This window comes from Miniopterus schreibersii (assembly GCF_964146895.1).
Source record: "Miniopterus schreibersii genome assembly, chromosome: 2".
Taxonomy (NCBI): Eukaryota; Metazoa; Chordata; class Mammalia; order Chiroptera; family Miniopteridae; genus Miniopterus; species Miniopterus schreibersii.
This window is the reverse complement of record NC_138102.1, coordinates 97715966-97730460: the sequence shown is the minus strand read 5'-3', so window position 1 is coordinate 97730460 and position 14495 is coordinate 97715966. Positions and strand designations below refer to the sequence as shown.

At 42.4% G+C, this 14495-nt stretch overlaps 1 protein-coding gene across 1 annotated transcript; it reads right to left on the bottom strand.

Annotated features, from left to right (window-relative positions):
- Nucleotides 1-11909: 11909 nt before the first annotated feature.
- LOC308552485 (gap junction alpha-3 protein-like) lies at nt 11910-13198 on the bottom strand (the record flags this gene model as incomplete). Its single annotated transcript, XM_081127753.1, has 2 exons — nt 11910-12008; nt 12449-13198. 2 exons carry the CDS (start codon nt 13196-13198, stop codon nt 11910-11912), a joined length of 849 nt encoding a protein of 282 aa, XP_080983879.1.
- Nucleotides 13199-14495: the final 1297 nt, after the last annotated feature.

The following is a 14495-nucleotide window of genomic DNA, read 5'->3' as shown; positions in this document are numbered from 1 at the left end:
ACTTCTCCAAAGAGGACATACGGATGGCCAAGAGACACATGAGAAAATGCTCAACATTGCTAATCATCAGAGAGATGCACATTAAAACCACAATGAGGTATCACTTCACACCTGTAAGAATGGCTGCCATTAACAAATCAACAAACAACTTGTCCTGGCGAGGGTGTGGAGAAAGGGGAACCCTAGTACGCTGCTGGTGGGAATGCAGACTGGTGCAAACACTGTGGAAAATAGTATGGAGGTTCCTCTAAAAATTAAAAATGGAGCTGCCTTTTGACCCAGTGATCCCACTTCTTGGAATGTATCCTAAGAATCCTGAAACACTAATCAGAAAGAATATATGCACCCCGATGTTCATAGCAGCACAGTTTACAATAGCTAAGATCTGGAAACAGCCCAAATGCCCATCAGTAGATGAGTGAATAAAAAAGCTGTGGGACATTCACACCATGGAATACTATGCAGCTGTAAAGAAGAAGAATCTTGTACCCTTTGGGACAGTATGGATGGACCTGGAGAAAATTATGCTAAGTGAAATAAGCCAGGCAGAGAAAGACAAACATCACATGATCTCACTTATACATGGAATCTAAAGAACTTAATAAACTGATGAACAGAATAGATTCAATGACATGGAATCTTAGATCAGACTGACGAATGTCAGAGGGATGGAGGAGGGCCGGTGGGTGGAGGGGGAGAGAGTAACCAAGGAATTAATATGCATATATGCACAACCCAAGAACACAGACAATGGTGTGTAGAGGGACTGGGGAGGGGGATGGAACGGGGTGGAACGGGCCATTGGGGAGAAAAAGGGACATCTGTAATATTTTAAACAAAAATAAAATTTAAAAATTAAAAAAAACCAAAAACAATAACTTAATTCAGCCCGGTGGAATTTACAAGAATTTTCTTCTTCTAAAAGAGTTCCATATATTATTTAAGGTTGAGAGACATTGATCTAATTGATTCATTTTATATACCCTGTGTTATTTGTTGAAACAAGTCTTGTGCTTTAAAAGTCCAAATTGCTTTGGCTAGTAAATTTAAGTGAAATCAGCTAAAACAGTCATATCACTATGGTACATGCCATAAAAGGGTTCAAAAGAAAGTGGGGAAAGTTCAAAGGAAGCACATAAGCTAAAGACTCACTTTAGGACATGTGTCTTAATACACAGAAAAGAACCAGAGAAAGGAAGGAGTGATATCCCACCCCCTAGATACTGGTTTAAAAATGCAAAGCACAAGTAGATTTTACACCTTCTTGACTTTGTAGTAGTTCAGAGAACACATGAAGTGACATGAATCAGAAATTAATTTTGTGTCAAACTCAATTTTAAATAGGCTATTATAGAATAGACCAAAGGTAAGGTATTATGATTTGTTAAGGTAGTTTTTTTCTTTCCCTTTACTTTGTGTCTTCGTACAAATAAGTTTACTTATATGAAAGTGTATGTTAGCTGCATTGTCTTTTACTTTTAAAAATAATTTTCATTTACATCAAGCAGTTCTAAGTCAAAACCAGGAACTCAGCATAGTGGCTCCTTTACCATTTTGCAGTGAGGTAGCTGAAGAGCAAAATAGGGAAGGTCATACAGTGAGTGGTCCCCTTTACCTTTGAGTCTATACCCTCAATTGTTTTTTATATCTGATGTACTTAAAACTTTTATAAAATGTTTGTGAAATAAGGTGAGGGCATGGAGAATTAACATTCTTCATTCGCAAGAGGAAAAACACCACTCACCCATTGGCCAATTGTCATACACGTGCTTTGCAATGTCAGAGGCAGAATCATTTGGGGAAAACAAGAACTCTTTTTTCTTCCCACTTACCAAGATGAGGCGCAAATCTATCTGAAAGAAGACAATGATGCTTTTAATATAAACCTTGAAATTTTAAAGTAAATAATGACTCAGTTTTTCATTTCAGTCACATTCTAAATTATTACTAATACCATTTTCTCATTTTTATTTACTTAAATTCTGTAAAAAAATTTAGAGAATGGGAATTTGACATATGATCTTATTTCCGATATTTAATATATATGAGGGGGAGTAGATATATTTGCCACAATACATGAACAAAGAAAAACCAAAATTTATTATGCATTTAAATGTAACTATTCCAACAATGTTCAGAATTGGTCTTTTACGGGTTATCACTAATAGTATAGAATGCATACTTTCCATTGAAAAACTAATTTAAAAAATGGCGACTCTACAGATCACTCACTAAACAGAAAAAAGAAATTTAGTTGACAATCTACTTCTTAGAAAAAATAGAAAACAATAAATTAAATACAACTTTCCATTCTATAAAAATTATTCGAACCTGAACAAATTAACCAGAAACTATAATTTTAAAGACCTTTATTATGGTTAAAGAGGAATCAATGATAGTAGTTACTTTAATCCCAAATGCATGGTCATATTTTCTTGGGAGGGGGAGGAGGAGCTATGTATGACAAAGAACACAGGTTCTCAGTGAAAAACCTAAGGTGAATAATAGAATTAAAATTTTTGAGATCCACTGGATTTACATTTTCAAGTTAATATATATTTGCTTATATGCCATTCTTAACACATTTTCCAAATCTTCATTTTTAATTTTTATCTTTAGTCATTCATTTCCCTACAAGTTACAGAAATACAAACATGGTTTTCTACACTTCTGGACCTGTTACAAGAGCAAAGACGACCTTCCTAAAAGTTGGGTCTGGTCCAGAGCTGAGCCCGAGGACTAGCCCAGCTTCTTTATGTATAAAGAACAGAGAATGTCATTGTGCCTATTTGAATTGTTCCAGTTCCCAGGTTACCCAAGCTCTCATCTGCAGTTACCAATATATTTTTTCTTATTAAAAAAAGACCAAAAAATCTGTAAGATGGCAAAGGCTACAATGAATAAATTGATGCCTGCTGGAGCACCATTAAGACACCAGGGCACTGATCTATCTACCACCAGCAGAGCCAATGCCATTCCCAAAGCCTCACCACTTTGAAAATGTATTAAAAGTTATAAAATATCTCATCTAGAAAAAGGCTGGCCAGGGCTTCCCAGGGTAGAGGGGAGTTCAGAACTGAGTCAGAAGCCAGCTGTAGACGCTGGAATGTAGCATCAAAGTGTGGATGCTTCAGCAGAAAGCCAGGCACTGCTTTATAGAAGCGGCACCAAACTGCAAGCCCATGAAGGTGGCCAGGTAGTCAGAAACTGCAGCTGTGGGGGAGAGTGCCCTTCAAAGGAACACTGCTGCTGGCACAGGTGCCTTCTGCGAAGACCAGTGATCCTGAATCTCCAGTGAAGGCTGCCAGCAGGGTCCTGGCAGGAACCACACTCCCCCTGTGAATAACTGAATCAGGGCTTCAGATCAATAGATATTTTGATACAAGTCCACAAAAGAATGTCCAAACCCATAGAAAAATTTTATGAGCTTATTTGAGCCAAAATTTTGATGACATGCCCAGAAGCAAGATCTCAGCAGACTGAGAAATGTTCAGGAAAATGGCAGTTTTGCTCTTTGCTTTTGGCAGTAGAATCAAAGGAAGAGACATAAGGAAGGTACATGAAATCTGTTGGAGGTAGATTAAAGAGATGGGAGAAAGCAAACGGGGAAATCTGGAGAATCAGATAAAAAGCAAAATGGAGACACATATTTTTACATAGGTGGGTTCAGGAGAATTAACATCTAGCATTCGCAGCACACAGAGGTGGTGTGTGGGCAACAAGGTAACGACGAGGGGCTCTGCAGCCTGTGCTGCGGTGCCTGTGGTTATACCTTCTCGGGGCCTGGAAAAGAAAATTACTCTGACATTTGAAAGGTATGTGATCCTAGTTGCAAAAGAACAGTGGACAGGGCTCACTTAAGGCAAAGATTGACCTTTTGCTAAGGAAGCTACAGGCCTGGAGCGTGACTGTCCACGATGACCTGGCCAGTTAGGAATTTATGACCAGACCATCCTATATGGTCACTCTGGGTCACTGGGCTTGTCATGCTTGTTGAGTAACCCCTGAGCTTGTTGGGTCTGCTATACTGCTCCCTTTTTGTTCACATGGGGTACCTGGAGGGATAAGGCAGGGTTGTCAGACAGGGACATACAGCAGACCCCTCCCTGGTCCTGCACAGTCCAGGAGGAGTACAGCTTGGCTGCTCCCCTGCCCAAGGCCCCACACTTTAATATTGACAACTCATTCCACATGGCCAGAAGAAGCCCTCTCAGGACAGATTTGGCCCATGAGCCTTCAGTTTGTGACCTCTGCTTTTTTTTTAAGTAAACTTTTTATTGATACAAAATAAACACACACAAAGCCATTAAAAACTTTTTAGAAAAATAAAAGAATATATGGTATTTGGGATTTTTCTATCATTAAATGTGAGTTCAAAATAAATTTATCCTTGGGTTGAAGTTAATTTCAAAATTGAAAATAGCCTTCTTAAAAATTATGAAAGCAACATCAACTCATTTTAGAAAAATCTGATAATAGAGACAAGTATAAAGAAGATAATGTTCGCCCCACCGGCGTGGCTCAGTGGTTGAGTGTCAGCCCATGAACCAGGAGGTCACGGTTTGGTTCCCAGTCAGGGTGCATGCCCAAGCTGCAGGCTCAATCCCCAGTAGGAGGTGTGCAGGAGGAGGCCTATAGATAACTCTCTCATCATTGATGTTTCTATCTCTCTCCCCCTCTCCCTTCCTCTCTCTGAAATCAATAAAAACATACTAAAAAGAAAAAAAGAAGATAGTGTTCTACACCTGAAATGAACACAATGCTATATGTCAATAATACGTCCATTAAAAAAAAAAGAAGAAGAAGATGGTAGAGATCAAAGTAATCTTTCAGTGAGAGATGCCCAAAGGTGTTAGAATGTAAAGAACCAGATAGCGAAATCAGGGCATCTGACACAGTAAAGTAACCCTATGTTTGGTTTAAAGAATCAGGAAAGTTCTTAAAGTTTCTCCTGATTCCAGGTGTTAGAATCCTAGGAGGAAATACTTAACGGATTTCTGAATAATTTTTAAGTTTATAACCAATGATGACTGAAATTTAATTTTTTTTAAAATGATTTTTGAGACACATTTTCTTCTTTTGGGAGAGGGTTATTGATTTTAACTTCGTAAAAGAAAATTAATATATACATTACAGTGGTCATTTCCACAATAGACTTCTGGCAAACAGGGTAAAGAAAGATATGTAGTTCCTAATATCAGAGAAGCAGCATTTGAAATATGATACTCATGCTGGGAAATGATAAGATTCTTTTGTTATGATTATGACTGGCTGTACTGTTTCAAAATAGGTCCAGAAATTCTTTGACACTCCTCTCCCCAAAGGTGTAGCCCAATTCCCCTCCAACTGAATGTGGACAGACTAAGTGACTCTTATAACTCAGAATGAGGCAAAAATGATACGGTGTGACCAATGACAATTGGTCACAGAGTCATGGCAGCTTTTCCTTGCTTTCTCTTGTGAATCACTCACTAGGGGAAGCCAACTACTTTGGTGAGGACCCCAAAGGCCTTACCCAGCTAAGCCACTCCCCAATCCACACAGACACTAAGTAGGACGTATGTGGTTATGGTTCCAGTCGCTGAGTTTTGAGTAATCAGTTGTGTGTTTTCATCCCCATGAAAACTCCACACAGCCTCAGACACACCCACAGCAAGGCCACAGAAGAAACACTTCAGGTGTCATGTTTCAGGAAATAACCTAAATTGGAATTTCTATCTTCCTTCATTTTCTGTCTCCCTTATTCTATGTCTGCACCCAGATAGACAGAAATCATGCTTTAGAAGAGAAGACATCCATATTCATTCATTTGTCCACTCAATAAATACTTTCTCAGAATCTGATGTGTGTCCGACACATTTTCTTTTGAACTACAAATAAAAGTAACTGTATTGAGGCTGGGTTTGGGGTACAGGGTATGAATATTCTTACAACTTTCATTTTCTGTTTAATTGACCAGTGAAACTGTCCCTGAGGCTGCCTTTTTGTCCCTAAGCAGATATTCTAGGCTGTTTGAGCAGTAATTCAGAGGAGGCAGTAATGCCATCTGTCACCCCCAACCTGGGCAGAGGTTCACTCTCTGTATTGTCCCCAGAGGCTCTGTCAACAGCCATCTGGCCCCATACATCTGAGCATCTGATGTATGAATGCATGACCTGCCTGAGGCCACTGGGAGCAGGGTGGAGCTGGTCACCTTCAATGTGACAGCCCAGGTTTCCAGCTCACCCAGAGCCATTGTGAGGTTGCTTCCCTCATTCTTCTGCTCAGTGTGAGTGGAAGTTGCCAGGGCCACTCTGTGGACCTTGCAGTGGAGTAGGGCTTGGCTAGACCCCCGCCCTCCCCTTTAAAAAGTGTGCTTCCAAGTAACATTTCATTTATGGGAACTCTTCTGTGGACTGACTTTGGACCAACTGGTTCAGTCCCTTCCACCCTGTCACCTGTGTCTAATAAACACACTTTATCTGCATCATGTCATGGATCAAAGTGGAGGAAGATCAGGGTAAAACACACTGCTGTTGAGGCAGATCATGAAAAGTGCTTCTTCAGTTCAAAATACCGACTCCTCATTGTTGGGCTCACCGATGGCCTCCATGACGTCACACCCTAGTACCTGGAGCTTGATAATGTGACCTTATATGGCAAAAGGGACTTTGCAGAAGTGACTAAGTTATGGATCTTGAGATGGAGAAATAACCCTGGCTGATCCAAGTGTGGCCTAGCCTAACCGCCAGTTCACTTATAAGAGGGGGCAGAGGGACATTTGACAGTAGCAGAGTGAGGAGATGTGACCACAGAAGTGGGTGTTGACTGGAGTGCTGTGACCAGGAGTCAGGAAATGCCACAGCCTCCAGAAATGGAAGAGGAGTGGGTTCTCCCCTGGGGCCTCTGGAAGGAACCAGCATTGCCAACAGCTAGGCATCAGCCCAGTGACACTGACCTCTGCCCCCAGAACTGTCTGAGGATAAATCTGTGTTGTTTTAAGGCACTGAGTTTGTGGTGGTTGTATAGCAGCCCCAGGAAACTAATACATTCTCTCTGGCCAGCATCCCTTACTCAGTTATGGTTCCCCCAGGCATGTAGGTGTGGTGCAGTCCCAGTTTCCACTTAGCACACCAGCTGGTCCAAAAATGGCAGAAATTCAACTGCCCTCTGACTGCTTACTTCTGCCTTTTACACTTCTTTTTGGAGAACCTCAACTGACCCTTCCTGTTCCTCTGCTTGGTGTCCCCTCACACCTCATCTCTCAGAATTCATCTCAACTATTTTTTAAAACCTGTTTAGAATTAAATGTAGAGATGGTAAAGTCAATGAGAGCAAAGACTTAGTCCTTTTGTGTTAAGTTTAGGTTTTGTATCCATTGAGAATCTGTATGTGTATGGATACACACACACATGTGTGTGTGTGTGTATATATATGTATATATATATATACACATATGTCCCCTTAAATCAACATTGTGGGCATATAAGTAACATATGATAAATCTATTTTAAGGTGCAGTTTATTGAATTTTGAAAAAATGTCTATACTGTGTAACCACCTGTAGTTTCCTTATCTATTTTGCAGTCACTCTTTCCTTAATCTGACCCCAGGCAATCCCTGACCTGCCTTCTGTCAGTGTTACCTCTCTGGATATTGGGTAGGTAATGTATTTGTCATCTTTAAGGGAATCTGGCATATTAAAACATCTGGCAAGCCCGGCCGGGCTTGGCTCAGCGGTTGAGCGTCAACCTAGGATCCAGGCGATCGGGGTTTGATTCCCGGTCAGGGCACATGCCCGGGTTGCCGGCTCCATCAATAACTTTCTCATCATTGATGTTTCTCTCTCTCTCTCCCTCTCCTTTCCTCTCTCTGAAATCAATAAAGATATATTTAAAAACAACAACAACAACAACAACAAAAAACATCTGGCCAGCCCTAGCAGGTTTGGCTCAGTAGTTAGACTGTCAACCCATGAACTGAAGGATCCCTGGTTTGATTCTGGCCAAGGCTATGTACCTTGGTTGCAGGCTAAATCCCCAGCCCCAGTGGTCAGGGCACATGCAGGAGGCAACCAATTGATGTGTCTCTCTCACATCCCTGTTTCTCCCTCTCCCTCTCTCTTTCTCTCTCTCTTTTACCCTTCTACTCTCTCTGAAAAGCAATGGAAAAAATATCCTTGGGTGAGGATTGGAAAAAAAAAAAATCTGGCAAAATAGGTTTTTATTTTTATGCAAAATGTGTAATTAATTTTAGACTTGTAGTTAAAAAGTTTAAGAGCATATGACTAAGTTTGTAAATGATATTGGAATATATATAAGAATTTCAAAGTTCCTATATTTATTTATAATTTTGATTCATTAGAATTCATAACAGTTCTGAAGAGTTGTTACAGCCTGGCCAGCATGGCTTAGTAGTTGAGCATTGACCTATGATCCAGGAGCTCGAGGTTCAATTACCTGGTCAGGGCACATGCCCAGGAGGCAGCCAATCAATGACTCTCTCATCATTGATGTTTCTATCTCTCTCTCTCCTGTCCTCTCTCTGAAATCAATAAAGACATAAAAAAATAGATAAATAAATCTTTCATCTCAAATTTTTCCGTTTAAACATTTGCTTCTGATATCTGTAACAACTCTTTATTTTTTTATTATTTATTATTTTTTTATTTATGTCTTTATTGATTTCAGAGAGAGGAAGGAAGAGGGAGAGAGAGCTAGAAACATCAATCATGAGAGAGTCATTGATTGGCTCCCTCCTGCATGCCCCCTACTGGGGATCCAGCTGGCAACCGGGACCTGTGCCCTGACTTGAAAGCAAACCGAGATCTCCTGGATCATAAGCTGATGCTCAACCGCTGAGCCACCCTGGCCCGGCTGAAGGATTTTATCTAGTAACACTAAATAATTAAATAAAGTATTAATGGGAGGAAAAAGCCTAAACTGAGAAGAGACCTAATCTCATCAGGTTAATTTTTTTAAAGAATGTTTGAATTGCATCCACAGTTTTTATTCTAGGTGTTCTTGTGTGAGAAATCTATGATCTAGCCACTTAAAGATCAGAGAAATCCAAGGAATATCAGAATATTCTGACTTGCTATGTTTACCTTTCTCTCTCTCTCTTTTAACTTAAGTTATCTTTTTTGTCAATTTCATGGGGAAAAAGAAATAACTCAGCAAAATGAAGTTTAAAAAAGAGAAAGTGATTCTATAAGAGATGATTTAGAATTAAAAAGTGGACTTCGGTACTGTGAATGTAGTGATTGTGACCTTTTACTTTTACAGACTGTGCAGTGCCAACTGGATGACTGGGCTTCTAAATGCAGGGATGGAAGAACATAACTGCCTTATATATGACAAATTTAAAATAACATGTATAAATATAATAGGTATAGCACTTGTATTTAAAAATAAACTTAAGGATAAAAAAATATTCCTTTAAATTGAGAGGAAAATAGTTTCAATGAAATTTCCAAATAATTAACAGGTTAGAAAAATATATCTGGGATCTGGCCCAAAGGGAGAGGTGATTTCTGTTTCTGTTGACATTTGAGTGCTTACAATGATGGGTTGAACAGAGAGTGACCTTTCCCACTTCTGGCTGAGAGGGAAAAGGAGCCTCACCTCAGGGCCATGTATCCCTCAAAGAGCAACACCATGTAAGATGTGCTTTCATTTTTTACATGAATTAAAATTAGAATATTCACCTGCATATATACTGTAGGCTCTACTTCAGAATTTTACTTCTGTATAAATGATGGTTGTCAGGGAGCTGGATCTAATTTTACACCCTACCCAAGCTCTGAGTAGGCCAAATAGACTGTAGTCAACTGCAAAATACTGGCCTCTTCAAGACATATTGGAATAAAATCCAATTTTAAAATGCAATTTCTAAACACAATTATAGTCCCACTAACACCTCCAACCCCACTCAATATCAAATTGTGGTCCAAAAAAAAGTTTATCGTCGCTATTAACAGTCTCCAGGGTGGAACCTAAGAACCTGGACAAATTTCACACTCACCCAGCTAGCTGCATTTTCCCTGACTGTTAACTGCTATTGCATTTTCTAAACAACCACAGCTGCTCTGTCACAGTGCTGTTCACACTAGGACTTTCTAGTGGCCCTTCCCAGCTGGGAGAACTCAGCCTCACTGCCTGAAGCTTGAGAATCCCCTGTGTGTGAGCCCTTCTCTCCCAGGCATCACAGTGGCAGTACTTATGCACCAGCCCCAAGAGAACTGAGAAAACCGTCACTCAACTATTCTCCATAGGGCTTACCTCCCTCTCCTTTTCCATCTGCCTGAGAAAGGCTGCAGGACATGTGTGGGAAGTGAGGACAGTTCAAGCTGGGGAGATGGTCCAGCCCACACCACACCCATTAATGAACACATTCATGAACTAGCTGCTCACATTAGTCAGTCTTTTTATCACAAAAAGAATCATCAGGAAATTAAGGGAATCCATAAAAACAGGTGGATTCAATTGACAGAGTATGGCGTTTTGCAGAATAAGTACTAACTGCAATCAGTCGCTGTTGGAGGTGAAAAGTGTGACTAGGACCAGGCTCAGCACCACCACTGCTCATCAGTTCAGACACTGACTGAGACAGAACAGCGTGTGTGCAGGACAGAAAATTCTGTCATCTTTTAGCCACACCCACCCACTCAAATAGCCTTCCCTGTCACCAAGCAACCATCCTCGTGGATGACAAATCAGACAAGCACAGGAAATCACACTTACACAGGGAGTGAACCCAGACACTTTCATTTGCACTGTAGAAAGCAAACGGGCTGCCCACAAAGAATAGTTAGGAAATGTGAAGAGGTTCATTCGCACTGTTAAAAGGATGTAGTTCATTCATTCATCTGTATAAATAATTTTTCTGGCAACAGCAGTTAAATTTTAACTTCCCACTCAAAAACTTCAAGTATTTGAAAGGCACGTAAGTTTTTCCCTGCTTTTATTTCATTTGGTACATTCTCATAGTAGTGAGCTGACTCAGGAAGTCAAAGCATTTCTTTTAAAAGAAATTTTAAACCTTTATAAGTGGGAAATGGGACAAATAATCACTATGTTGGTCAGTATCCATGTAATAGTAATACATTTATTTTTTCCAAAAGAGAGAAAGTGGGGGAAATAGGTCTATCTGTAAAATTTAAAGCAGAAAATATCACTTAAAAACAAACACAAAGGAGCCCTGCCACATTATTGTTTCTGTTTCCTCAGCTGTTAAAAGTGATCTCAAGTGTGGCTGCATTTCCACCTGCTTTCTTCCTAGCCACCTCTGTGCCCTCACCCATGAATCTCTGCCTCTGGGGGAGCTGCTCATTGTCACTTGTCATGAAGCCTGCACTTGGATATCCTGGGCTTCACATGCAATTTCAGAATCTCAAACGACACTACATAGGCTTGCTCTAAGTCTCCTTTTGGTGCAGTTTGGCAAATATCCCAAATGAACTTCAACCCTGAGTTAAAAGTATCAAACAGACATAGGGCTAAGTGCAGCTATGGCCTTCTGGGCTGCCCAGAGGCTTGAGAGAGCTCAGGACAGAAAACCTAATGGCCCCAAATTGAAGTGACTGCAGACACCTGCCTCTTTATCACCGCAGAACAGTCCCCTACAGAGACAGAAACACCTTGGCCAGGTTCAGGGCTCTCGGGTTGCTGTGAGTATCTTTAAAGAACATCAGGCCCTGCACCCCACTTTGCCCCCATCCCCTATAGAAAGCATTGTGGTCCTCCCCACTCCACCTTCAGCATTAAGGACAGCAAGCACTGACACCGAAACCCAACCTTTTTGGTGATCTTCTCCCTCTCCCCAGTCCAGTGCTCTCTGTCACTCTAGGCTCTCAACCTGCTCAGTTGAAGTGCGCTTTGGTTTTGTGGCTAGAAAAGAGGTCATTATAAAGCTGTCTGGGGAGAATACCACTAGATGACCAAGTCATTGGGTCTTCCCTGACTGTTGTTGGACTTACTGGCCTTGCTTGACAGTCTGGGGTCTGTGGGTAGCAAAGGTGGCATGTGCATCTCCACAGTGGGGGGTCACTGCCTGCTGCCCCTCATCAGGAGTAACTTCCAATCTGCTCTCTCCCAAGATGCTGTGGTCCCCATTCTGCAACAGGACAGGCTCCTGAGGATTTGGCTGGGAGCTGCCTGGGAGGGAGGAAAGGAAGAAGATGTAGGTACAACTGGGGAGACATTCCTCACAGAAGTCTGTTGTTCAAGCTCCTGGTTGGCCCAATTCTGCTCTGTCATTAGCAAGTGATGGTTACTATGGTAGAATTTGTCAGGGTGGCCCTTCCCCTGGGTCTGGGAAAAAGCTACCACGTTGAAGTCTGTTGCTGGTGAAGAGGCCCTGGAAAAATGACGATTGTTGCCCATCCCAGGGAAGAGACAGAGTGAACGTAGGAAGGAGGGCACTCCACAGTACCAGTGTCTGTGGCCTAGTGGGAGGGGAGTGGGATCACATCCCCAGATAGTGCGGCCTCCGTCCTGGATTCAGGGTTTTCTGGGCAATAGTGGTTGGTCATGCCCTGTTTAAGCTTCTTCCAGCCCAAATGGTATATCTCCAGCACGTTGAGTAAGAGGGACAGGCAGGCCACAACCAGCATGAAAATGATGAAGATGGTCTTCTCCGTGGGCCTGGAGATAAAGCAATCCACCATGTTGGGGCAGGGCCACCGGTCACAGTGGTAGAGTGGCTTCAGCTGAAAGCCATACAGATAGTACTGTCCGACAATAAATCCCACTTCAAACAACATCTTAAAGATGATGTTGAATATGTAGGTCCGGAGCAGGGCCCCGGCAATGAGGACCTTTCCCTGGTCATCCCGCACTGGGGGCCTGTCCTTCTGGCCACGGTCACTCTCTCCCTTCAGCTGCTCTTCCTCCCGCCCTTTCTTCTTCTCTTCCATGCGCACGATGTGCAGCACGTGCCCCAGGTAGATGAGGGTGGGAGTGGACACGAAGATGATCTGCAGCACCCAGAAGCGGGTGTGGGAGATAGGGAAGGCTTTGTCGTAGCAGACGTTCATGCAGCCGGGCTGCTGGGTGTTGCAGGTGAAGCCTGACTGCTCGTCTCCCCATACTGACTCCACCCCTGCTCCCAGCAACAAGATTCGGAAGATGAACAGGACTGTCAGCCAGACCTTGCCAATGACCGTGGAGTGCTCCTGTGCAGTATCCAATAGTCTCCCCAGAAGGCTCCAGTCGCCCATTGCTCCAGACTGCCAGCCTGTAAGGGAACATGCTTCTTAATATTCAGGTAGTACAGGTGAGCTGTAGTCCAACTGCCCAGGTTAACCAAAAGTTAAACTATGCAGGGTTAGACCAAGGTCTACAGCTCTTATATAGTACTGAGCTATGTTACCCTACCTGGTATAGCAAAAATGAGACAAACACAGGCTACTTAACTCACTTTAGAGATGAGGAAACTGAATAAGGAAGAGAAGTGACTTTCCTAAGGGACACGATCTCTCCCAGCCTCCTAACTCCACCCTGGGCTCTTCCAGCCTCTGTCTCTACAGGAGCTCTGGGGCTTCCTGTGCAGCTGCCGATTCCTAATCTCGCCTGTCCTGCTCACGTGAAGTTAGGGCAACCTTCTCCCAAATTGTCACAATGCCCACTGCACCTTCTTAACTTCGGCCGTATTAAATTGTTGCCTCCTCCATCTTTCCCTTTCCTTTTGAATCTTTCTCTTTGCAAATGTTACATAAATGGTTCACTCTCTGTACGTCCTTGGGCAGGAGACCATGTCTCTATCTGTAAGGTGGGGACTGTGGTCATTCACAGTCAACTGCCTCTCGGATAGAGAGAAGTAAGACCCCTGGGCCCACTTTGTGAGGGTGACAGTGCTCCTTGGACACAGGGGATCCAGCCTACAAGGTGTCCTCTGTGTCACCTCTGTTCAAACGGGCCAGATGCTCCAAACTGGAACTAAAGACAGCATCGCTTTTCTCATGGCCAGTCTGTGCAGTAAGGAACGTGGGCTAAGCTCTGAGTATACATACAAGAATAAAGAAAACGATCATGTTGAATCTTTAAAGGCTTAAATATCCTAATTTTTTAGGAGTTGGTTTAAAGGCAAATAAACAAACAAAACTTTACTCCCTGTGATCTAAAAAAATAGGCGAATGTTAACGTTAACCTTCGTTTGCAGTAAACTTCCAGCTCTTCGTTTTGGTCATTTGACCTCTGTAGAGAAACCTTAGTCTTCGTGTATCCTACCAGCCTCCTTGCCCCATATTGTGACAGCTGCCTGCTCCACTCTGCATGATCTTAGACAGTAACACGTTTTCATCGAGAAACTTAATTGTTGAACGTGAAACAAACCACTCTCCCATGAAGGATGACAGGTGTCAGGGAATTATTCTAGGTTACATCCTGCTTCTCCTCCAAGCTGTCAATTCTGACTCCTACACAGACCCCACAGCCATCCTGCTGGGCTTGGAGGGGTGCCATCAACCATGGACTCTCACAAGACCCCTAACTCTGCCCTTGGCCCTAGCCCCTCCC